The sequence below is a fragment of the Pelophylax lessonae genome, assembly GCF_965119305.1.
Source record: "Pelophylax lessonae genome assembly, chromosome: 8".
NCBI classification, from domain to species: Eukaryota; Metazoa; Chordata; class Amphibia; order Anura; family Ranidae; genus Pelophylax; species Pelophylax lessonae.
The window spans coordinates 84,078,201-84,103,295 of record NC_138775.1 but is presented as its reverse complement, the minus strand read 5'-3'; the positions used below and the strand labels follow the sequence as shown (position 1 = coordinate 84,103,295).

At 44.5% G+C, this 25,095-nt stretch overlaps 1 protein-coding gene across 1 annotated transcript in view; it reads left to right on the top strand.

The window, feature by feature from the left end:
* Nucleotides 1-25,095, top strand: part of NUP210 (nucleoporin 210) — a gene marked incomplete at its 5' end in the record, with an annotated part of 331,314 nt that overhangs the window by 116,287 nt on the left and 189,932 nt on the right. Inside the window, 3 exons of the mRNA XM_082265210.1 lie at nucleotides 2,673-2,846; nucleotides 5,457-5,649; nucleotides 8,629-8,735. Of these exons, the coding sequence (XP_082121336.1) occupies nucleotides 2,673-2,846; nucleotides 5,457-5,649; nucleotides 8,629-8,735 (474 nt within the window). The remainder of the gene's footprint in view (nucleotides 1-2,672; nucleotides 2,847-5,456; nucleotides 5,650-8,628; nucleotides 8,736-25,095) is intronic.

Sequence of the window (25,095 nt, the reverse complement as noted above, 5' to 3'; positions counted from 1 at the left end):
GTTAAAACGCTTCTCCTCTAATCGCATTGTATGCCCCCGAGTCCTCATGCAATCCCTTCGACTGAACAGCTTTTTTTCTAAGCTGAGATCCCCATTGAGATATTTAAAAATTGCTATCATGTCCCCCCTCAGGCGTCTCTTCTCCAGGGAGAATAAATCAAGTGATTGCAGACGCTCTTCATAATTAAGGTCCTCCAATCCCCTAATTAGTTTAGTTGCCCTTCTCTGAAATCTCTCCAGCTCCAACACATCCCTCCTGAGGACTGGCGACCAGAACTGGACAGAATACTCCAGATGCGGTCGGACCAGAGTTTTATAAAGTGGAAGGATTATAGACTTATCTCTGGAATACATACCTTTCTTTATGCATGCTAATATTCTGCTGGCCTTGGCAGCTGCCGCTTGACATTGCATGCTGTTGCCTAGTCTATCATTACCAAGACTCCCAGATCTTTCTCCATTTTTGATTCCCCCAAGGGTTCCCCTCCTAATGTGTATTGTGCTTTTATGTTTCTAGTCCCCAAGTGCAAAACCTTACACTTCTCCACGTTAAACCTCATTTGCCAAGTCGTTGCCCACTCCGTTATTTTGTCCAGGTCATCCTGTAGGATATCTGCTTTATGCTGTGCAGTTATTGCCCTGCCCAATTTTGTGTCATCTGCAAAAACTGATATCGAACTACTGATCCCGTCCTCAATGCTGTTTATGAATAATTTGAACACGGTTGGTCCCAGGACTGAGCCTTGGGGGACCCCGCTTACTACCTCAGACCAGTCTGATTATGCGCTGTTTATTACCACCCTTTGTACACGCCCTTTTAGCCAGTTCCGTATCCAAGAGCAAACCCTGCTGTCAATACCTGCAGACCTTATTTTATAAATTAAGCGCTTATGGGGAACTGTATCCAACGCCTTAGCGAAATTAAGTACACCACATCCACTGGTCTGCCCCTATCTAGCTCACAGCTCACCTCCTCGTAGAATGTTAAGAGATTGGTTTGACAAGAACGCCCATTTGTAAACCCATGCTGGTTACTGCTGATGATGAAGTTGTCTTTAGCAAACTCTACGATATAGTCCCTTATCCTCCCCTCCAGAAGTTTACATACTACTGATGTCAGACTGACAGGCCTATAATTTCCCGGTATATGCCTCTGACCCTATATGAGGCTGCTTACCAGAACAACATGGCCAATCAAATTAATGAAATGGCCTCATATATGTTGGAATAACCTCCAGAATCACCCAATGCGCATCAGGAAGTCCGGTCCTCACAGTACATTCAAATGGCCAAACAGATGCGTGTATGTGTAGAAAATATAATAGAGACCATAGCGTAATCCCGTAAAACATCCAACAAAGTTTATTAAAATACTACTTACAAAATATCCAGAAAAGACAAGCGCATAGAAAATAGGACTGTAGATCAGATTGCGGCGTCCCGCGTCCTCACTGCAGATGAGGCGCAAAGGCTGGCACAGAAGGGGGTGCCGCCGACGCGTTTCGTCATCAGTTGACGTCTGGGCGTGGTAACCAGACGCAACAAGCACGCCTCTTATCCCCCAAGCAGCAAAAGAGCGACCTATACCTCGCCCAATCATAATGATGAGAGGGCAGAAGTATGAATGTCGCGTAACGTATGGGTAGAAGCGCAGCATTATCTTGCTCCCGGAAGTAGATATGCTAAAAGAATATACAAAATATTTATCAGATAAATGATCTCCAATACGGACGAAAGGGAATAAGAGGAGAATTACCGGTGCGGTCTAGGCACCGAGGATAATTAGAAAAAAATAACTAAAAGAATATATACATTTGTGTGTATACTAAATATAGTATATTAAATGTATCAGGCCAAACATATAATTGAAAAAAAATGCCATCTAGTGGTCAAACATCAAAATAGCATATTGTATGTTTTTTATATATTGCTGTGCTGATAACATTGAATCGCAGACATATGATATATATACAAATACATTACAAATAACAGTAGGAATTCTTAAAAAAAAAAAAAAAAATAGAAAATATGGTTGAAAAATCAAATAAAAATATAAAATAGAGATCATATGTTTTTAAATATTTAAGTCTAAAAATGTGTAAAAAGAGACAGTTAATTAACTATTATGAATGAAACAATTAACGTCCCATGCGGCACATACGTCTTAAGGGAATAAATCCACCCCTGTAACATTTGTTGTGCTGTCTGTGCCCTTGTTCAGAAGATGTCCCTGCACTTTCTGTCCCTGTGACAATTGGATTTTGAAAAATTTGGGTTGTTGTGGAAACAAGGATTGGTGATAAAGCTTCAGTGTAAACACCTTTTTCCCATGATAACTCTTACAGGAGTGAATTTCCCTTCCCAGGGGTAGATTCCCTCTCACTGTTGTCTCCCTCTATTTGTAAGTATGTGTCGTTATGTAAGTCAGATTTTAGTAACCCGGGGACCGCCTGTATACATTTTGACAGAAAATGCAAAAGAAATGTGTAAAGAACAGTCTGATTTACTGTTCACTTGACAAGTGATGCATTGTTCATACTGACATGTTCAATTAAACTAGTTTTTTTCATGTATGCGATATGTAGAAAACTATAATCACTGCCCCAGTATAACCAGTTTAAACATTTTTTACAAAAAAGGTGTGATTTTTTTTTTTTTTTTTTTTTCACTAGGTAATTTCCTTGTCTGTAGGGAATCACCCCACAGAAACAAACCCATTTCCAGCGGTGGAGAATGTTGAAGTGAAGCTGGCCTGTTCCCTCCTCTCGCGCTTTACTGTTACTCCTGTGTATAAACATTCCCATAAGGATCTTGTCTGTCCTCTGATGCAGCAGAACAAACAAGTGGTAAGTACCGTTCTGTACTGCGTTAAATGTAAAAGGTAATTCATGAAATTAGTTACAGCGTTGCTTGCTGGAAATCAGACTTCATAATTAATTTAACGTTGAAAGTACCTTTCTATAAAAGTGCAGCTGTTCCCAGACTTTGAATAATATTTTTAGTTATTTTTAACAAGCTGCAACAAAACTTGAATAAAGCCATCACTGCCCTCTCTAGCTTTGTATAGTGTGAAGTAATTAATAAGAAGAAATAAGAACTCGAAGGTTGAGTTTAAGGGCTTGTTTACACAAGAACATAGTGTGGCAAAGGCGTATTCCGTGTGCGTTTTCTCTGCCGCACCGACACATACGGGTGCCAATTATTTGTTAATGGCACACCAAACATTGCACATTTGCGGTCCCCAAACCACATGGTACCTCAGTACCATGTGGTACCCCACTCGGCAGCGGGAACTCCGATGCACAGGGCAGGTGGCTCCGATTACCGCCTGGCATCCGCGATCGCTCCCTGCTAAGAGAGAACGGTCAGCTGTTGTAAACACAGATGACAGTTCTTCTCTCTGAAATGATCACAGAGCCCCTGTGATCCTTCTATATAGAATCACAGGTCTCTGTGATCTTTTCACAAGCCTTGCCCCCGTACAGTTAGAAACACGCCCCTAGGTACACATTTAACCTCTTCCCTGCCGGTGTCATTATTACAGTAACAGTGCATATTTTTAGCACTGATTACTGTAGTAATGTCACCGGTCCCCCCAAAAGTGTCAAAAATGTCAGGGGTCCAATCTGTCCGCCGCAATGTCAGTCCCGCTAAAAATCGCAGATCGCCACCATTACTAGTAAACAAAAATGACATTAATCTTTCCCGTAGTTACTAGACGCGATAACTTTTACGCTAACCAATCAAAATACGTTTATTGCGATTTTTTTTTTTTTGGGTACAGCGTCGCACAACTGCGCAATTGTCCGTTAAAGTAACGCAGTGCCGAATTGCAAAATGTGGCCTGGTCATTAAGGGGGGACATCTTCTGGTCCAGAAGTGGTTAAACACTTAGCTAAGCCTAATCTTGATCCAGCTCTACCCATTTGCAGCAGTAGTTGTCCTCTCTCTCTTCTTACAGGAGACTCCACAGCAGTCATTGGCTCTTGCTGCTGTTAGTCAAAGCCTGTTAGTTGGGGTCTGGGCGAAGGCACGCTGTGTGTGTCTATAGACACGCATGACCTTGCTCGGGATCGGGCTCCTTGCAATGGGGGCAATCAGGAAGAGGAGGATCCAAGACCGCTGACGGGGGGGGACCACAGAAGAGGTGGTTTGGAGCTGATCTCTGCAAAATCATTCAACAGAGCGGATAAGAATAGCATGTTTAAAAAAAAAAAAAAAAAAAACCTTTACAATCACTTTAATATATGCAGTCTTAACACAGGTTTACTTTAAGGCCCCATGCACACGGGGCGTTTTTAACGCCGCTGTAAGTAGCGTTAGGCGTTTTCTTTTTGCAGCCTAAAAACGCACCTCCATGTTCTATGGCCTCATGCACACACATACGTTTTTGAGATGTAAGTGGCCTAGGCGTTTTTAAGCTGCAACAAGAACCCACGGCCTGCGCGTTCTGAGGACCAGCGTTACAGCTGTAAAAACGTCTGACGCTGCTAAAGTCTGAATAACGTTGCTATAACGTTGCTTAACATGCGTTAAGCCCTGTTATACATTTTTTTTTCTACCATTCAAAATCAATGGTTCCCTATGCCCCAAAGCACCCACACCCCCCCCCATGTTGAGGGCATGTGGCCTGGTGTGGTCCAGGGGGGGTGGGGCCGCTCGCTCGTCCCCTCCCCTTTCCTGGCCTGCCGGACTGCATGCTCGGATAAGGGTCTGGTATGGATTTTGGGGGGGACCCCCACGCCATTCTTTTGGCGTGGGGCTACCCTCAAATTCCATACCAGACCCGAAGGGCCTGGTTTGGAACCTGGGGGGACCCCCAGGCCATTTTTTCCCATTTTGGCGTGGAGTTCCCCCCTCAAGATTCTCACAACGCAAGTCGACTTCCATTCAAATCAATAGGCTCCCATAGGGAACCATTGATTTTGAATGGAGGCCGAAAAAAATGCTGCTAAAAGTGACATGGCAAAACGTGCAATAACGCAAATGGAAAAAGCTACTGAAAGCACATTTTCCAGCTGCTTTTTCCAGCATCAGAACTAGCTTTGACGCACGTTTTTTCTAACGCCCCGTGTGCATGGGGCCTAAAGATATTCAGTTTACATGTACATTTCTGTAGATAGACCAAAACATTAAATGTCCCTTAAATAGATGCTGTAGGTCTGAAGACACACATGCACACATTCCTTTTACCCTGTCAGTTTTGTTTGGGGGATTAAAAAAAATATCAGTGTGAATTTGTATCTCATCTCAAGACCTTAGCATATTTATTTTTTAAACTTTTGGTAATACTTTGTTTTGCTCAGCTATTATACCTCATAATCTTGTGCAGTGCATGTCTTAATGCAAAGCTTATCATAATCTACTCTATCCTCTTGTTGCGATAGTATAGATCATAAATCAATGTAATGATATTTAACAGGTGACTCAAGTATAACACATTGTCTTGTTTTTAGATTCCAGTTTCCAACTACCAAAACCAGTTGGTACAATTGTCAGCTTATGACAGTCATGGAACTAAGTTTGATAATTTCAGCTCCTTGGCCGTTGACTGGGACTCTTCCAAGATTCAGTTAGCCAGTTTTGATGCTGACAAACCCATGTCCTATTTTGAGAAGGAAGATGCCAATGGTCAAAGGAAACTCCATGGTATGTGGGAATACTTCTATGAGAGATTGCATGCTGATTTTGTTCTGCCTGTTAAGTCATTTTAGGCTACTGAAGTTTATTTTCTAAATATACAAACATCTCACACTGGACTAAAGTTCAAATTTTTATCTTGTGAGTAATGGTGGGTTAAATTATACGCTTTTTGGTACAGTTTATTTCAGTTATTATTAGACCTCTGGGTGGTAAGATTTGGAAGTCCTAATATTGCTTCAGCACCCCATTTGATCAAGTGGAACTAAACTTTCTCAATCAACATTAACTAGTTTAATCCTTGTGCTGCTAGCATAGTAAATAGATATGCAATAATACAGAAGGTATGCAATATTTACTTGATTTAATTTTTTTTTCTCAGTTGTCTTCTCTACATTTCCTCAGTTGTTTCCTGGTTTCTGGCCTAGGCCAAAATTATGTCCTACATTCCACGAGTCTCTTTTTATACTGGAGTGGAGGAGGGGCTTTCTCAGCTAAGCAAACCCTCCTGCCTGTGCATGCCTGAGCTAAGGGCAGATTGATTCTAGGAAGTAAATGGTACAGGAATCATCTGCCCAAGATGGCTGCGGCTATACTAGGGGGGTGTTTTTAGAATGACTTTTCAATTTAATAAAGCATGGAGACATGGATGAATGGGTGAGTTTGCTTTGAAAGGTGGTCCAGTTTGCACAGTTCCACACGAGACGTCAGCAGAGAGATTGTTTCCAAGTGGGACAAGAATCCACAGTCTCTAGACAATCTGATCCTTTTGAGCCGGGGTATGAGATGGTCCCTGATTTGGGGGCTTCGCTCTCTGGCTCTTCGACAGGGAAAAATCCTTTCTTCCCCTATACTGGACGGTGATCACCACGGATTCCAGGCTCAGTCGGCAGGCCTTGGGCCAAGGAGAATGATCACTTCATCCAAAGGTTTCATCAGCTGTGTCTCCGGTGGGGAACTCTCGAAGTGAACCTGTTGGCCTCTCGTCTCAAAAGGAAGGTGCAGAGATTTGTGGCAAGGTGTCGGGATCCGCTAGCCGATGCACTGGTGGCTCCTTGCGAGCAGTACTGTCTGATATACGCCTATCCCCCTCTCAAACTTCTGCTGAGACTTCTTGCATCTGTAAGTCGTATATTGCGTGGTGTGAGTTTCTGGGGATGTCTTTTCGGTGGCTCGAATTTTGGCGTTCCTCCAAAGAGGTGTGGAACAGCGCCTGGCCTTGGGTACCATCAAGGGCCTGGTTTCGGCCTTGGCGATTTTTTTCTTTTAACGTCCTTTGGCTACTCATTCCTTGGTTCGCACCTTTGTTAAACGCGTTCGCCACTTGGCTCTATCTGTGTTGCCTCCGTGGGACCTACATTTTGTACTGTCTGTCCTTCAGAAACCGCCTTTTGAAAATATTTGCGAGATTCCTCTGCTTACATTGTCCCAAAAGGTTGCCTTCTTGGTGGCAATTACTTCCGCATGCAGGGTGTCCAAGCTGGCAGCTTTGTCTTGTCTACCTTATTTGGTGGTTAACAGAGATAAAGTGGTGCTTCACCCTTGTCAGTCGTTCCTTTCTAAGATTTTCTCTGGTTTCCATCTGAATGAAGACATTGTGTTGCCTTCCTTGTGTCATAAGCAGATTGCCTTGCATTCTCTGGATCTGGATGTGGTTCGGGCAATCAGAGTGTACTTGGCGGCCACCGAGTTGTTTAGGAAATCAGACTCGCTTTTTGTCCTTACGGATAGACCTCGCAATGAGTTTGCCGATTCTGCCGCGACTATTTCTAGATGAATCAGACAGATGGTAGTGCAGGTCTATTCAATCAAGGATCAGGTTCCACCTTTCCCTGTTAAGGCGCATTCTACATGGGCGCATAGTGCCTCCTGTGCCTTCACCATCAGGTGTTGGGGATGCAGATTTGCAAGGAAGCCACTTGGTAGTCTAGGCACACTCACAAAATTTTACAAAGTAGATGTGTTGGCATCTGTGGATGCTGCTTTTGGCCGCAAGGTTTTGCAGGCTGCTGTTTGAGGACTTGGTCCTCTTTGAGGGTGTATTGTTTTCAAGTAAGGTCTAGTTGTTCCTGGTTGAGCTCAATGTTACCTGGTTGGCTAGGTATAGCCTTTGTGAATTTATTTTGCTGTGTTTTTTCCCACCCCTCATGTTTGACACTGCTTTGGGACGTCCCAGTGGTCAAGAAGATTCTGGAACTGTGTCTGTCAATGAAGAAAGAGAAAATTGCATTTTTGTCTTACTGTAAAATCCTATTCTCTGATGTTCATTGACGGACACAGCACCCACTCCTCTATTGAGTTGGGTTACTTTTCTTACACTGCTTTTAACAAAACTGAATGCCTATAGCAGGAAGTGGGAGTATACCCCCTGGGACTGCCCCATAGGCATGGTAAAGCTTTTTCCTGCCTAGTGTCCTCCTTTATGGGGCAGCATAACCCAATGGTTAAGAAGATTCTGGAGCTGTGTCTGTCAATGAACATCAGAGAAAAGGATTTTACGGTAAGACAAAAATACATTTATTTTATACTGCTTATTTAATTATGGTTTTTAGCTGCTGGTTTATGCCTTTTATTCTAGATGATTTATTGCAAGGAGCTTACCTGAAAGGAAAAGTTGGTTTTGGTAGACTGAGAATTTGTAGACATTTTATTTGCGTATCAGGTCTACAGTTTGGAGGTGGCTTGGTTCCTGATTTGGAAGGGAAATGTTCCAGTGTAGTTGACAAACATGTATGGGTAAAATTCTTGCCTATCAAACTTGAATATGATGGTCATTGACAGAAGTTTTTATTTCAAGCTGCCAAGCAAATATGACAACAGGTACATGTTATATGTAATAAGGAGTATGGGTACTGCAATGTATTAAAGGTTTTAAACCGGTAAAAAGTACATATCACAAAACGTGGACCTTTCATCCAGTTTACAATTGAGGCTGTATTATACAATACAGTATGAGCATTATAATTTTGAAGGTTTTCTATTTATTAGGTCTAAACACAGTTCATGTGCATCAAGTATCAGGAACAGCAGTCATTACTACGACAACTAACAATTACCAGGAGTCTCATCTAAGAGCAGCAAAAGTGAAGACCCCAGTAAGTAGAGATAATCTTGTGGTTTCTTACTTAGTCCTATTCCCATTGTTCTAAGGGGTGGCCAGAAAAAAAAAAAAGACCTCTGAAGTGCTCCTTAGTTTGTCACCTCCCCAGCCTACTGTTTAGAATGGTGTGTCTAAACTCCAGTCCTCAGGGCACACTAACAGGCCAGGTTTGCAAGAAAACTGAAATACATCACAGATGATATAATTTGCTTCTCAGTGATTGCAGTATTCTAGTCTGCATCTCCCCAAGGCAATACTTAAAATCTGGCCTGTTAGTATGCCTTGAGGACCGGAGTTGAGAAACACTTGACTTTAGAACATAAAGCAGCAGCAGTCTATTGCTGAGGTAATCTCTGTGGTCTCCTCTCCTGTTAGTGACAGTTCTGTTTTGTCCAATATATATCCCCATTGGCTCACACACTGTCCTGATGTTTAGGAAAAATGTAACGCTAATTGTGTGCCAGTGTTTAAAACATTAGTTGTAAATGCTATTTATTTTATATTTTGCAGGTTTAAGTTATGCTGTTGTAAATATCACTTATGTACAGTTTGAAGAAGAGCATGAAACTAAAGCCTGTCATAGATTGATTGAATTTTGGTCAGTTCAGCAGGGACCAGCTGAGATTCAATCAATCTATGGGAAGGCTGGTTATACTGAGTTAATCCATTGATGAATTTCAGTGCAACCAGCCTGTCAGATTCTTTGCATACGAGTACTGCTGGCGGCTGCTATAGCTGCTAGCTGAAATTATTGCTTTTTTCCTGCATGGAAGGCTCCCTGCCGGCAGAACAGAATAGTGCTCTGGGAGACATTCCCCCATCAACACTGTATTGATTGGAAAATCAAGCAATTTTCTTTCCTGCAGAAGAAAATTGCAACATCTATCGCTTGCTTAAGGATATGGTCACACAGATTTTTCATTTGAAGATTGATTTAGAATTTGTTCTTGCAGATGCAAATAGATTTTTCTTAACAGCACCGACCAAGCAGTATAAACCTTTTGAAACTTCGATGTTGAATGTTCTCGCCATGTGAAAGCAGTGAGAGCAATGTAACATTAGGACGCTTACATTTACCCAACAAATTGGCGCTAATTCAAATGAAAATATCTCAAATATATCGTGCTATATGTGAACAAAATAGAATGCAATAATATAGGTGACAAAATCCATAGATTTATCCGGTGCAATAAAAATTATTATAATAATCCAAAATAAGTTGATTACGGTGCAGAAAAAAGGACAAGTCCAAATAGATTAGTAAGGTGCTGATTAAAGTGCAATAATGTGCAGCAAAGCCCTTTTAAAAGGGGGTGACACCAATTAATCTTAAATATAAATACTAATTAAATTTTCAAAGGGTTAAAAACCACACAAATCCGTGTCGGTAAGCAACCGATGTAATCTGTCAATGTATGGTGAATTTTATCTGCAAATAATAGTTGTGCCACAAGTGAACAAGTGTTATAGTGGGTTTATTCCAATAAAGTGATACAGTGCAATGCTGATTTAGACATATGAATACAAATCCCTGGTGGTGAAGTGGTGAAAATATATAAACAAATTAAATCCTGGAGTGATATATTCCTCAGAGGTGATAGTGCTGTTTTACCCTCAGTGACCACTAGGTGTAATATATACGACCTGTTCCAATAGAGTGGTCCCACAAAGGTAGATCCTGGGGTTCCTCTCTTGATCCAGCAAGGCACCAGCTGGTGATCTCACAAAAAGAAAGGAGAGGGGAGTCCCATAAAGTAGTATATAACAGTGTGCCAATACAGGTAATATCGACTCACGGTGAAGCTGCCTCGGATCAGTGTAAAGCAACGCCGGGAGGCTTCTGCGTTCCACGGCTGCAAAGTCCGAGACCGGAAGTGACGCAATGACAAAGAAGGAACACTTATGGTGCAGTAACTTCCAAACAAGTTTAATAAAAAAAATGGTAATGCACTTACAAAGAGGGATAAAAAACGAGCAGTAACCGCCAGAACTACGCACATGTTCCCAAAACACGCGAAAAATTGTTTGACACCCTAAAAGCAGCTTGCAAATGTGCATTTTGTGCATTTTGTGGCGCAGCACAACATACAAAAGCTCAACACCTGCATTCTTCACGGAAACCATTTGGCAACTGACTAAAATGTAGACCTATTACAAAATGAAAGCTGTATTGAACCCAAAACCAAGTATTGCAGCTTACCAATCATATGATGTAGTGGCTGCATCGGTTTTCTTTTCTTAGGGTCTTTTCACACGGTGCACTGTCCGACAAGGTCCGTTCTGCTCAGCGGGGGATCGATCCACCGATCCCTTCTGAGCAGGCGGATGACAGCTCTGTGTCCGCTCTGTGTGCCCAGATGGAGCTGTCAGATCCCCACTGTCCCCTATGGGGAGATCGGATGAGAACGGACCGCCTGTCCGTTCTCATCCGATCCGCCAAACGGATGGAAAATAAGGTCTCCATCCGTCTGGATTACACGGACAGGATTGGATTGGAGAGCAGCGGGTGTCAGCGGACATGTCTCTGCTGACATCCGCTGCCCCATAGGGATGCATGGAGCATCCGATCAGGTTCGCCTGAAAAACTGACAGGTGGATCGGATCGCCCTGTGAAGGGACCCTTAGATTTTTTTTTCCCTCCTGTTTTCACCTGGTGATGTGTCCATTAACACACCACCTGTATTAAAGTGCCCCCACTCTGGACGAGGAAGCACAGGGGACACCTTTGCACAGCAGCATTGATAATCTGGTTTCAGGGGAGTGTTAGATGTACTAGCAGATTTAAATACACTAAAAAAACAGAAGCCAAACTCCAGCTAATACCTTCTAAGGAGCTACCTCCGTTTTTTTTCTTTTTTGAGATAAAGGGTTTACATAAATGAAAGCTGATTTTTGTAAGCACCCCTACTAGTGGTAAAGGGTTTGTCTCATCTCTGTAACTGCTACATTCTGCTGGAGAGCTTGTTCTTTTGAAAAACAGACTTGCTGCCTGGATCATCAGTTGAAAATGGAAAAAGACTATAAATACAGTCATCACATTCAAGAATTGATGAACTAATAATGTTTGCTTTTGGGTTTAATACCGCTTTAATGCAAGAAGCTTACAATTGTCAGAACTGGAGAACAAATGCGATCCATTAATTCTTTATCCGTTAACTAATAACAAATTAGAGGATCATATTTAGTCTCCAGCTCTGACATTTCTGGTCTGATTTTGGCGAACTGACAGGACAAGAGCCAGCCTTGATGTGAGATCAACATCCCAGTCTGAGAAAATGGCTTGGGGGTAGGTATAGCACTGCTCTTAGGAGTGATGTGGTCTATATCAAGTAGCTTGAATAACACCTTATTGTCACCAGTAGTGTTGAGCGAACACGGACTGTATTATTCGTGTTCGTACCGAATAATTGGATTTTTTGTACCCGAACACGGACACGGACACTTTACTGTATGTTCGGGTAAAAATCCGTGTTCGGTCGTTTTATTTCCGGGTTTTGCATGCTTTGGCGCTCTTTTCATGGCGGGCTTTCAACAGCCAATCAACAATCGTTTAACTGGTGTGCCTTAAGCCATCCCAGCCATGCCTGCAAATGTCTCAGTAGCTGTGATTGGCCGTCTGAAGCATGTGACCAAGTCTTTATAAGTTCGAGGCAGCCGCAGCGGCGTCATTATGCTGCTTAGATTCAGGGACAGAGCACACATCAACGTGCTGGCTGCTGATTAGGGAAAGATAGGCAGGAAAAAACCATTTGTGTCCGGATAGAATTGAGGGACAGGTCGGAGTGTTTAGGCAGGGCGAGTTGTAGGCATTTTAGGGATAGAGTCTGCTGAATTATAGGGTCAGTGTCTTCTACAAACTACAATCGATATTGCTGTGTGGGGGGTGGGGTCTGCACTCAATCCTGATCTACGATCTCTTCTCAATCCTGTTAGGGACAGAGTCTGCTGAATTTTAGGGAAACTGTGTTCTACAAACTACAATCGATATTGCTGTGTGGTGTGGGATTGAAGATAGGCAGGTGTCAGTGATCCACATCCATTTTTCTGTGTGTGAGCTGCAGTGAACACAATCTTTTTGGGCTGCAGTGAACACAATCTTTTTGGGCTGCAGTGAACACAATCTTTTTGGGCTGCAGTGAACACAATCTTTTTGGGCTGCAGTGAACACAATCTTTTTGGGCTGCAGTGAACACAATCTTTTTGGGCTGCAGTGAACACAATCTTTTTGGGGTGCAGTGAACACAATCCTTTTTGGTGTGCAGTGAACACAATCTTTGTGGGGTGCAGTGAACAAAATCCTTTGTGGGGTGCAGTGAACACAATCTTTTTGGGGTGCAGTGAACAAAATCCTTTTTGGGGTGCAGTGAACAACATCCTTTTTGGGGTGCAGTGAACACAATCTTTTTGGGGTGCAGTGAACACAATCTTTTTGGGGTGCAGTGAACAAAATCCTTTGTGGGGTGCAGTGAACACAATCTTTTTGGGGTGGAGTGAACAACATCCTTTTTGGGGTGGAGTGAACAACATCCTTTTTGGGGTGCAGTGAACAAAATCCTTTTTGGGGTGCAGTGAACAAAATCATTTTTGGGGTGCAGTGAACACAATCTTTGTGGGGTGCAGTGAACACAATCTTTGTGGGGTGCAGTGAACACAATCTTTTTGGGGTGGAGTGAACAACATCCTTTTTGGGGTGCAGTGAACAACATCCTTTTTGGGGTGCAGTGAACACAATCTTTGTGGGGTACAGTGAACAGAATCTTTGTGGGGTGCAGTGAACACAATCTTTGGGGGGTACAGTGAACACAATCTTTGTGAGGTGCAGTGAACACAATCTTTGTGGGGTGCAGTGAACACAATCATTGTGGGGTGCAGTGAACTCAATCTTTGTGGGGTACAGTGAACACAATCTCATACTTCTGAAGGTTTGAGGGTGCTGCCTGTTCCATACTCCCCCTACTCCTCATCTAGCCTTTTAGGGGTACAAACAATAGTAATTGGGGCCTAGTGTGGTTGTGTACGTGTGATATACATACACTTTTTTGGGATCATATTTTCTATTCCGCTATTTAATCAAAAACCTTTGGGGATCAGTTAAATTGGGGGATAGTCTGTGTTGGTACGTGTGAGAGAGATCCACCTTTCCAAGTTGTTGGGGTTCATCTCATACTTCTGAAGGTTTGAGGGTGCTGCCTGTTCCATACTCCCCCCTACTCCTAGCCTTTTGGGGGTACAAACAATAGTAATTGGGGCCTAGTGTGGTTGTGTACGTGTGATATACATACACTTTTTTTGGATCATATTTTCTATTCCGCTATTTAATCAAAAACCTTTGGGGATCAGTTAAATTGGGGGATAGTCTGTGTTGGTACGTGTGAGAGAGATCCACCTTTCCAAGTTTTTGGGGTTCATCTCATACTTCTGAAGATTTGAGGGTGCTGCCTGTTCCATACCCCCCCTACTCCTCATCTAGCCTTTTAGGGGTACAAACAATAGTAATTGGGGCCTAGTGTGGTTGTGTACGTGTGATATACATACACTTTTTTGGGATCATATTTTCTATTCCGCTATTTAATCAAAAACCTTTGGGGATCAGTTAAATTGGGGGATAGTCTGTGTTGGTACGTGTGAGAGAGATCCACCTTTCCAAGTTGTTGGGGTTCATCTCATACTTCTGAAGGTTTGAGGGTGCTGCCTGTTCCATACTCCCCCTACTCCTAGCCTTTTAGGGGTACAAACAATAGTAATTGGGGCCTAGTGTGGTTGTGTACGTGTGATATACATACACTTTTTTGGGATCATATTTTCTATTCCGCTATTTAATCAAAAACCTTTGGGGATCAGTTAAATTGGGGGATAGTCTGTGTTGGTACGTGTGAGAGAGATCCACCTTTCCAAGTTGTTGGGGTTCATCTCATACTTCTGAAGGTTTGAGGGTGCTGCCTGTTCCATACTCCCCCTACTCCTAGCCTTTTAGGGGTACAAACAATAGTAATTGGGGCCTAGTGTGGTTGTGTACGTGTGATATACATACACTTTTTTGGGATCATATTTTCTATTCCGCTATTTAATCAAAAACCTTTGGGGATCAGTTAAATTGGGGGATAGTCTGTGTTGGTACGTGTGAGAGAGATCCACCTTTCCAAGTTGTTGGGGTTCATCTCATACTTCTGAAGGTTTGAGGGTGCTGCCTGTTCCATACTCCCCCTACTCCTAGCCTTTTAGGGGTACAAACAATAGTAATTGGGGCCTAGTGTGGTTGTGTACGTGTGATATACATACACTTTTTTGGGATCATATTTTCTATTCCGCTATTTAATCAAAAACCTTTGGGGATCAGTTAAATTGGGGGATAGTCTGTGTTGGTACGTGTGAGAGAGATCCACCTTTCCAAGTTGTTGGGGTTCATCTCATACTTCTGAAGGTTTGAGGGTGCTGCCTGTTCCATACTCCCCCTACTCCTAGCCTTTTAGGGGTACAAACAATAGTAATTGGGGCCTAGTGTGGTTGTGTACGTGTGATATACATACACTTTTTTGGGATCATATTTTCTATTCTGCTATTTAATCAAAAACCTTTGGGGATCAGTTAAATTGGGGGATAGTCTGTGTTGGTACGTGTGAGAGAGATCCACCTTTCCAAGTTGTTGGGGTTCATCTCATACTTCTGAAGGTTTGAGGGTGCTGCCTGTTCCATACTCCCCCTACTCCTAGCCTTTTAGGGGTACAAACAATAGTAATTGGGGCCTAGTGTGGTTGTGTACGTGTGATATACATACACTTTTTTGGGATCATATTTTCTATTCCGCTATTTAATCAAAAACCTTTGGGGATCAGTTAAATTGGGGGATAGTCTGTGTTGGTACGTGTGAGAGAGATCCACCTTTCCAAGTTGTTGGGGTTCATCTCATACTTCTGAAGGTTTGAGGGTGCTGCCTGTTCCATACTCCCCCTACTCCTAGCCTTTTAGGGGTACAAACAATAGTAATTGGGGCCTAGTGTGGTTGTGTACGTGTGATATACATACACTTTTTTGGGATCATATTTTCTATTCCGCTATTTAATCAAAAACCTTTGGGGATCAGTTAAATTGGGGGATAGTCTGTGTTGGTACGTGTGAGAGAGATCCACCTTTCCAAGTTGTTGGGGTTCATCTCATACTTCTGAAGGTTTGAGGGTGCTGCCTGTTCCATACTCCCCCTACTCCTAGCCTTTTAGGGGTACAAACAATAGTAATTGGGGCCTAGTGTGGTTGTGTACGTGTGATATACATACACTTTTTTGGGATCATATTTTCTATTCCGCTATTTAATCAAAAACCTTTGGGGATCAGTTAAATTGGGGGATAGTCTGTGTTGGTACGTGTGAGAGAGATCCACCTTTCCAAGTTGTTGGGGTTCATCTCATACTTCTGAAGGTTTGAGGGTGCTGCCTGTTCCATACTCCCCCTACTCCTAGCCTTTTAGGGGTACAAACAATAGTAATTGGGGCCTAGTGTGGTTGTGTACGTGTGATATACATACACTTTTTTGGGATCATATTTTCTATTCCGCTATTTAATCAAAAACCTTTGGGGATCAGTTAAATTGGGGGATAGTCTGTGTTGGTACGTGTGAGAGAGATCCACCTTTCCAAGTTGTTGGGGTTCATCTCATACTTCTGAAGGTTTGAGGGTGCTGCCTGTTCCATACTCCCCCTACTCCTAGCCTTTTAGGGGTACAAACAATAGTAATTGGGGCCTAGTGTGGTTGTGTACGTGTGATATACATACACTTTTTTGGGATCATATTTTCTATTCCGCTATTTAATCAAAAACCTTTGGGGATCAGTTAAATTGGGGGATAGTCTGTGTTGGTACGTGTGAGAGAGATCCACCTTTCCAAGTTGTTGGGGTTCATCTCATACTTCTGAAGGTTTGAGGGTGCTGCCTGTTCCATACTCCCCCTACTCCTAGCCTTTTAGGGGTACAAACAATAGTAATTGGGGCCTAGTGTGGTTGTGTACGTGTGATATACATACACTTTTTTGGGATCATATTTTCTATTCCGCTATTTAATCAAAAACCTTTGGGGATCAGTTAAATTGGGGGATAGTCTGTGTTGGTACGTGTGAGAGAGATCCACCTTTCCAAGTTGTTGGGGTTCATCTCATACTTCTGAAGGTTTGAGGGTGCTGCCTGTTCCATACTCCCCCCTACTCCTAGCCTTTTAGGGGTACAAACAATAGTAATTGGGGCCTAGTGTGGTTGTGTACGTGTGATATACATACACTTTTTTGGGATCATATTTTCTATTCCGCTATTTAATCAAAAACCTTTGGGGATCAGTTAAATTGGGGGATAGTCTGTGTTGGTACGTGTGAGAGAGATCCACCTTTCCAAGTTGTTGGGGTTCATCTCATACTTCTGAAGGTTTGAGGGTGCTGCCTGTTCCATACTCCCCCCTACTCCTCATCTAGCCTTTTAGGGGTACAAACAATAGTAATTGGGGCCCAGTGTGGTTGTGTACGTGTGATATACATACACTTTTTTGGGATCATATTTTCTATTCCGCTATTTAATCAAAAACCTTTGGGGATCAGTTAAATTGGGGGATAGTCTGTGTCGGTACGTGTGAGAGAGATCCACCTTTCCAAGTTGTTGGGGTTCATCTCATACTTCTGAAGGTTTGAGGGTGCTGCCTGTTCCATACCCCCCCTACTCCTCATCTAGCCTTTTAGGGGTACAAACAATAGTAATTGGGGCCTAGTGTGGTTGTGTACGTGTGATATACATACACTTTTTTTGGATCATATTTTCTATTCCGCTATTTAATCAAAAACCTTTGGGGATCAGTTAAATTGGGGGATAGTCTGTGTCGGTACGTGTGAGAGAGATCCACCTTTCCAAGTTGTTGGGGTTCATCTCATACTTCTGAAGGTTTGAGGGTGCTGCCTGTTCCATACCCCCCCTACTCCTCATCTAGCCTTTTAGGGGTACAAACAATAGTAATTGGGGCCTAGTGTGGTTGTGTACGTGCGAGATACATACACTTTTTTTGATCATATTTCCTATTCCGCTATTCAATAAAAACCTTTGAGGATCAATTGAATTGCGGGATAGTCTGTGTCGGTACGTGTGAAAGAGATCCACCTTTCCAAGTTGTTGGGGTTCATCTCATACTTCTGAAGGTTTGAGGGTGCTGCCTGTTCCATACTCCCCCTACTCCTCATCTAGCCTTTTAGGGGTACAAACAATAGTAATTGGGGCCTACTGTGGTTGTGTACGTGTGATATACATACACTTTTTTTGGATCATATTTTCTATTCCGCTATTTAATCAAAAACCTTTGGGGATCAGTTAAATTGGGGGATAGTCTGTGTTGGTACGTGTGAGAGAGATCCACCTTTCCAAGTTGTTGGGGTTCATCTCATACTTCTGAAGGTTTGAGGGTGCTGCCTGTTCCATACTCCCCCTACTCCTCATCTAGCCTTTTAGGGGTACAAACAATAGTAATTGGGGCCCAGTGTGGTTGTGTACGTGTGATATACATACACTTTTTTGGGATCATATTTTCTATTCCGCTATTTAATCAAAAACCTTTGGGGATCAGTTAAATTGGGGGATAGTCTGTGTCGGTACGTGTGAGAGAGATCCACCTTTCCAAGTTGTTGGGGTTCATCTCATACTTCTGAAGGTTTGAGGGTGCTGCCTGTTCCATACCCCCCCTACTCCTCATCTAGCCTTTTAGGGGTACAAACAATAGTAATTGGGGCCTAGTGTGGTTGTGTACGTGCGAGATACATACACTTTTTTTGATCATATTTCCTATTCCGCTATTCAATAAAAACCTTTGAGGATCAATTGAATTGCGGGATAGTCTGTGTCGGTACGTGTGAGAGAGATCCACCTTTCCAAGTTGTTGGGGTTCATCTCATACTTCTGAAGGTTTGAGGGTGCTGCCTGTTCCATACTCCCCCTACTCCTCATCTAGCCTTTTAGGGGTACAAACAATAGTAATTGGGGCCCAGTGTGGTTGTGTACGTGTGATATACATACACTTTTTTTGGATCATATTTTCTATTCCGCTATTTAATTTAACTGGGCCTCCTCAATGCGAGACCTGTGTGCCTTGTTGCGCTGTTTTGAGTACTCCACCAACATGGCCAGTGGCAATGACGCCGTTCTCAGCTTAACTATCCCACTTCTATGCCTCCTTGAAAAAACAATTCGGGCGATGATGGAAGAGGATGTGGCACAGGATGAGGAGGAGGAGGAGGATGAAGAGGTAACATTTCCAAGGCTTTCAGGGCAGTCATTCGCAAGGGGCTCCGAGGGTGGGTTCCTGCACACGCAAACGCCAGGGACGCAATTGTCCAGCAGGGGCACAGTTCTGGAGGATGAGGAGGATGAGGAGGAGGAGGAGCTGGAGGAGGAGATGGAACCATGTTCACAGCAGGGTGGCACCCAGGCCAGCTCATGGCCATCACTGGTGCGTGGCTGGGGGGATACAGAGGACACGGACGATACACCTCCCACAGAGGACAGCCTTTCGTTGCCTCTGGGCAGCCTGGCACACATGAGCGATTACATGCTGCAGTGTCTCCACAACGACCGCCGAGTTGCCCACATTCTAACTTGTGCTGATTACTGGGTGGCCACGCTGCTGGATCCCCGTTACAAGGACAACGTACCGTCCTTAATTCACTCACTGGAGCGCGATCGCAAGATGCGCGAGTACAAGCGCACGCTGGTAGACGCCATGCTGCTGGCATTCCCATCTGACAGCGGGGCCACAGTGGAAGCACAAGGCGGAGGAGGAGGAGGTCGCCAACGCAACCAGGGCACCGCCAGCACCTCAGAAGGCAGGGTTAGCATGGCCGAAATGTGGAAAAGCTTTGTCAGCACGCCACAACAAACAGCAGCACCAGCAGCTCAGATGGAACGTCTTAGCAGGAGGCAGCATTTTACCAACATGGTGGAGCAGTATGTGTGCACACGCCTACATGTAGTGAATGACGGGTCTGCCCCCTTCAACTTCTGGGTCTCCAAATTGGGCACATGGCTTGAGCTTGCCCTTTACGCCTTGGAGGTGCTGGCGTGCCCTGCAGCCAGTGTATTATCTGAACGGGTATTTAGCACGGCTGGGGGCGTTATAACAGACAAGCGCAGCCGCCTGTCCAGAGACAATGTGGACAAGCTCACGTTCATTAAAATGAACCAGGCATGGATCCCACGGGACTTTTCCGTACCTTATGCAGAATAGCAATGGATACCGACCTTACCCACCCATTGTTCCATTTTTGCTCTTTCTCACTCTTTTGGGGTGTACCCTCATTTAAAATTTTTTAAAAGAAGCAGTGTTGGCTACCTCGTCCTCCTCCTCAGGGCCAGATTAATGTAGGGGCTATTGGAGCTGCAGCTCCAGGCCCCTACCTTTTATATAGGCCCCGGGTTGGCCATATTCACTGTTACCGCTCTTCTGTCACTTGTAAACACAGAAGTCTGGCTTCTATGCTCGCTTCCCCAGGCAGCACCCTCAGAACCTCCCCACACAGCGTGAAGGCCGGACAAGGAGGGACAGTTGGCGATGCATGGATGTGTTTATGGGCTTCAGAGACAGCATCCCATGTTGAATTAGGCATGCATGGCTGCACCCTTCCTCCTCTGGGTGCATGGCAAGGCACGGCCCTTAAGGCCCTTCAAAATCCTCAGCACCAAGCCCATGATGCTGTTAATCCGGCCCTGGTCCTCCTCCACCGCCGCTTTCACCTACACCGCCCATAGGTGTGCGCAGCCTATTGCATTAAGGTGTGCACCCCAAAGTTGAAATACACATGCATGTGTTTGCCAGCAGGGAGAGTAATGTATCGGGGCCATGTACCTGTAGGCAAGGAGAAATAGAGCAGAGCAGGTCCCAGGGAGATCTTTCCCATCTCCTCACTGGCAATGCTATGTGCCCTAGGTGATTAGGGTGTGCCCAGGCACACCCAGCACACCCTGTGCGCACGCCTATGTCACCGCCACATCCACCACCACCTCAACCTCCCTCCTACTCCATATGGGCCTCGTCCTTCAGAGATGAAGAAGAACATTGTTTTATTTTTCTGTTTTTTTTTTGTTGTTTTAAGTTATTTCCCTATCCACATTTGTTTGCAGAGCACTTGCCATGCTCTTAATTACGTTTTGCTGCCATTTGCAGCACTCTAGCCCTTTCCTTTGGTGTTTTAGAGCCATTTTAGTGCCTTAAAGTTCGGGTCCCCATTGACTTCAATGGGGTTCGGTGTCCGGGAAAAGTTCGGTAAAAGTCCGGGACACGGACCCGGACTTTTTTTTAAAGTTCGGCCGAACCCGTCGAACACGGACATCTAGGTGTTCGCTCAACCCTAGTCACCAGTGATCTTACTACAATTTTTTAGGCATTTTTCTCGAAATGGCATATAAATTGTATGTGTAATTATTTAGTATCCCAGCTGACATGTTTTGGGTATTTTTGTTGGTCCAATCCTGCTTAGTGCTGTTTAGAATGTGGTAGCGAGCATAGGACTATACTGGGCATTAGTGCACACTGTTATCCTTGGGAACAACCATATCACAATGGAGTAAGGCCAGGTTCACACATATTCAGTCGCGGATTTGTCCCTGTTCACCGGTTCCAGTGGGAATTGGGTTTGAATTTTTGCCTTCATTCCACCCCAAAGACGCACAGGACCATTTTTCTATCGTTCATTGACAGCTCCTCCTATCAGGAATAGGCACTAGGCAGGAAAAAAGCTTAACCACGTTTATGGGGCTGTCCCTGCAGGCATAACCCCACACAATCTATCAGCAATCCGTTTTTCTGCCTAGTTTTAGGAATAGGATACCTGGAGGCCACTGAGTCTTTTAGAAAATCAGACGCTCTTTTTGTCCTTACCAAAAGACCTGGTAAAGGATTGGCTGCGTCTGCTGCGACCATATTCAGATGGGTCAGGCACACGGTAGTTCAGGCTTATTCACTGAAGGGACAGGTTCCTCCTTTCCCAGTGAAGGTGTATTCTACTAGAGCGCTGAGTGCCTCTTGGGCTATTCACCATCAGGCGTCAGTGCTGCAAGGCGGCAAATTGGTCGTCTGTGCATACATTCACAAAATTCTACAAAGTAGATGTGTGTTGGCATCTTAGAATGCTTCACTTGGCTGAAAGGTTTTGCTGGCTGCTGTTTAAAGAGAATCTTTTTTGTTTCTCTTTGAGGGTGTATGTTTTTTTCTAGGTGAGCTCCAGTTTTTTCCTGGTTGAGCTCCATGTTACTTGGTTGGTATGGTTTAGCCTTTGGGGAATTATGTCATCTTGCATTGTTGCAAATCCTTTTTTCTGAAGTTCGACAGACGCAGCACCCGCCCCTCTACTTCTGAGTGAATGGAGTTTTTTGTCTTCTAAATACTGCTTGCAACTAAACGGATTGCTGATAGCAGAATGTGAGGGGTTATGCCTGCAGGGACAGCCCCATAGGCGTGGTTAAGCTTTTTTCCTGATAGGAGGAGCATAACCCACTGGTCTAAAGATGATGGAGCTGCGTCTGTCGATGAACTTCAGAGAAAGGATTTTACGGTAAGTTCTTACAAAAATCAATTTTTCTCAAAGTCTTCTTCCAGGACAGCCCATGAGACGTTAGGCTCCTCCCCCAGGGACAGGAAACACATTCCAAAATTAAAATAAAAGGCGGTCCCTTAGTCCTCACCTTCAGTATTTAGTGTTTCCTCCGGACAGGGGGTAACATGTTCCTGGAACTGAAGCTCCCGGTCTCCTGGACTGTCCATGGAAAGACTTGGAAAGATGCATCTCCTCGGCCCATAGCGGTACCCCTTAGTGCCGCAATAGGGGCTGACCGCTGTCTCCTGCTCTCCTAGCCTCTCGGCAGGACTACGGATGCTGTCTGGTGGAGCGTTGGGGAGTCCACTCCGTTGGTCGGCCGGTTCCTTGGAGCAGCAGTGCTGTGTACCCGTGAACCGCTAACTTCGGAAGAAATTTTGAAGTTGGCGCCAAAGACGGAGGGGGCGGAACTCAGCGTATCCACTCTGGCCTCACGGGAAGTGACAGTGTCCGGAAACTGGAACGAGGGTTTCCGGCGCAGTGACGGCATCCGCGGGCGCCGGAAACCCTCGTTCCAGTTTCCGAAGGCGCGAACAGAGAGTTCAAATGGGCGACCGATGTTAGGGGAAACAGCAGTTGCTGGGACCACCATACAGAGCGATGGACACCACGGCAGTAACCGCACAGGCGGCGGAAGTCGGCTCTGGCATCGGCACCTCTCAGGTAAGCAAGGGGGAACGACACCCTATTTGCAGGTACCTGTTAGGAACTCCGTTCCCCTTCCCCCCTCTCTTTTCTATCGTTAGGGGCAGGGGTTAAGCAGCACCGCTCCCTCTTTTCTATCCACAAGGTGGAGGGGGAAAAGCGGGAGGTGGGAGGAGGACAAGTATCCCTAATTATAATTCCCTTGTCTTTTATCTTCCAGGCCAAGGCTCAGGACAATAACCCACCTCAGCCCCCCAAAAAGAAATGTGCTGTATGCGGAGAAAAATTGAGTTCCTCTTGGAACAAAGCAGTGTGCCGGGCATGCATAGCTAAACTGGTCAGAGACGATCCTGCAGTCTCTACCCAGAAAATGCTGTCCTCAGTGAGAGATGAGCTAAAAAGTACGTTTAGTTCATTCAGGACTCTCATTGAAAAGATGCAGGCACCAGCCCAGCCTTCCACCCCAGCTCAGGCTCCACCATCCCTAATTGACCCATTGGTTTTGGAGGAGGAAGTTTCTTCTTCCCACTCTTCTGCAGAGGGATCAGGATCAGGAGAGGAACCAAAAAGCAATGTTTCCCATGATAGCTCCAACTGTAAACTGAGCCTGGAGGATGTAGATGACCTACTCAAAGCGGTTTATACCACTCTAGAGATTGAGGAGGAAGAAGTGCATCTCTCTAAGCATGACTTAATGTACGCTAGTCATAAAAAGCATGCTAGAGTGTTCCCTGTGCATAGCTCACTATTGGATGTGATTAAACAGGAATGGAATTCTCCTGATAAAAAGCCTTTTTTTCCAAGAAACTTAAAAAGAAGGTATCCATTTGACGACAGTGGGGAACAGCCCTGGAACAAAATCCCTAAGCTGGATGCCTCTCTTGCCAGAATCTCCAAAGGAACTGACTTGGCATTTGAGGATTCAGGAGCACTAAAAGACCCTATGGATAAGAGAACCGATATCTCTTTGCGTAGGGTCTGGGAAGCCTCCATTATGAGCTTAAAGCCAGCCCTGGCATCCACCTGCATAGCCAGACACCTGGAGCTGTGGCTATCTCAAATCCAAACACACTTGTCTGCAGGAACATCGAGGGAACAGATTAATAAATCATTTCCACTCTTATTCCAGGCAATTGGATTCCTGGCGGATTCTTCAGCTGAAGCTGTAAGAATGGCAGCAAGGACCTCAGCTTTGGCTAATACGGCCAGAAGAAGCCTATGGCTCAAGACATGGTCGGGAGATGTTACTTCTAAATCTCGCCTTTGTGGTCTTCCCTTCACAGGCGACCACCTTTTTGGCCCAGGCCTAACAGAAGCCCTGGAGCGTACAGCGGATAAAAAGTAGGGATTCCCAGATAAGAAAAAGTTCCCCTATGCTCAGAGGAATTTTCATGGCAGGGGCAAACAGCAGAAGTCTTTTGAAACTCAGCAAAATTTCAAAAAACATTGGACGGGGCATAAAGGAAAGGGGAGGGGTAACATCCTGTTTAACCCTCCTCAACGCCCCAACCAGCCCCAATGACTCCCTTCTCAGAGTGGGAGGAAGATTAGGGGCCTTCCTCCCACTGTGGAAGAAGATTACTTCCAGCCCTTTTATTCTGGACCTAGTAGGCCAAGGACACAGGCTGGAGTTCTGTCTTCAACCTCCAGAAAGGATCCTGATCACAAATCTTCCCAGGGATCCAGTCAAGGCCTCCGCCTTGAGTCTTCAGTTAGGGGACCTATTAGATCAAAAAGTAATTATCCCAGTCCCCAGAGAAGAACAACGAACAGGGTTTTATTCTCACATCTTTGTGATTCAAAAACCCTCAGGAAGTCATCGACTGATCCTGAACTTACGCAATCTGAACCTTTCAATAGCATACAAACGCTTTCGCATGGAATCAATATACTCCATAGGGAACCTATTGTTCCCAGGGTGTTTCATGGCAACCCTAGATTTGAAAGATGCGTATTTTCACATCCCAATACACAAATCCTATCAGAAATTCCTGAGGCTAGCAGTAAAGATAGGACCGGAAGTCAAGCACTTCCCGTTCAGGGCACTGCCCTTCGGGCTGTCCTCAGCCCCACTGATTTTTACCAAAGTCCTAGGGGAAGCACTAG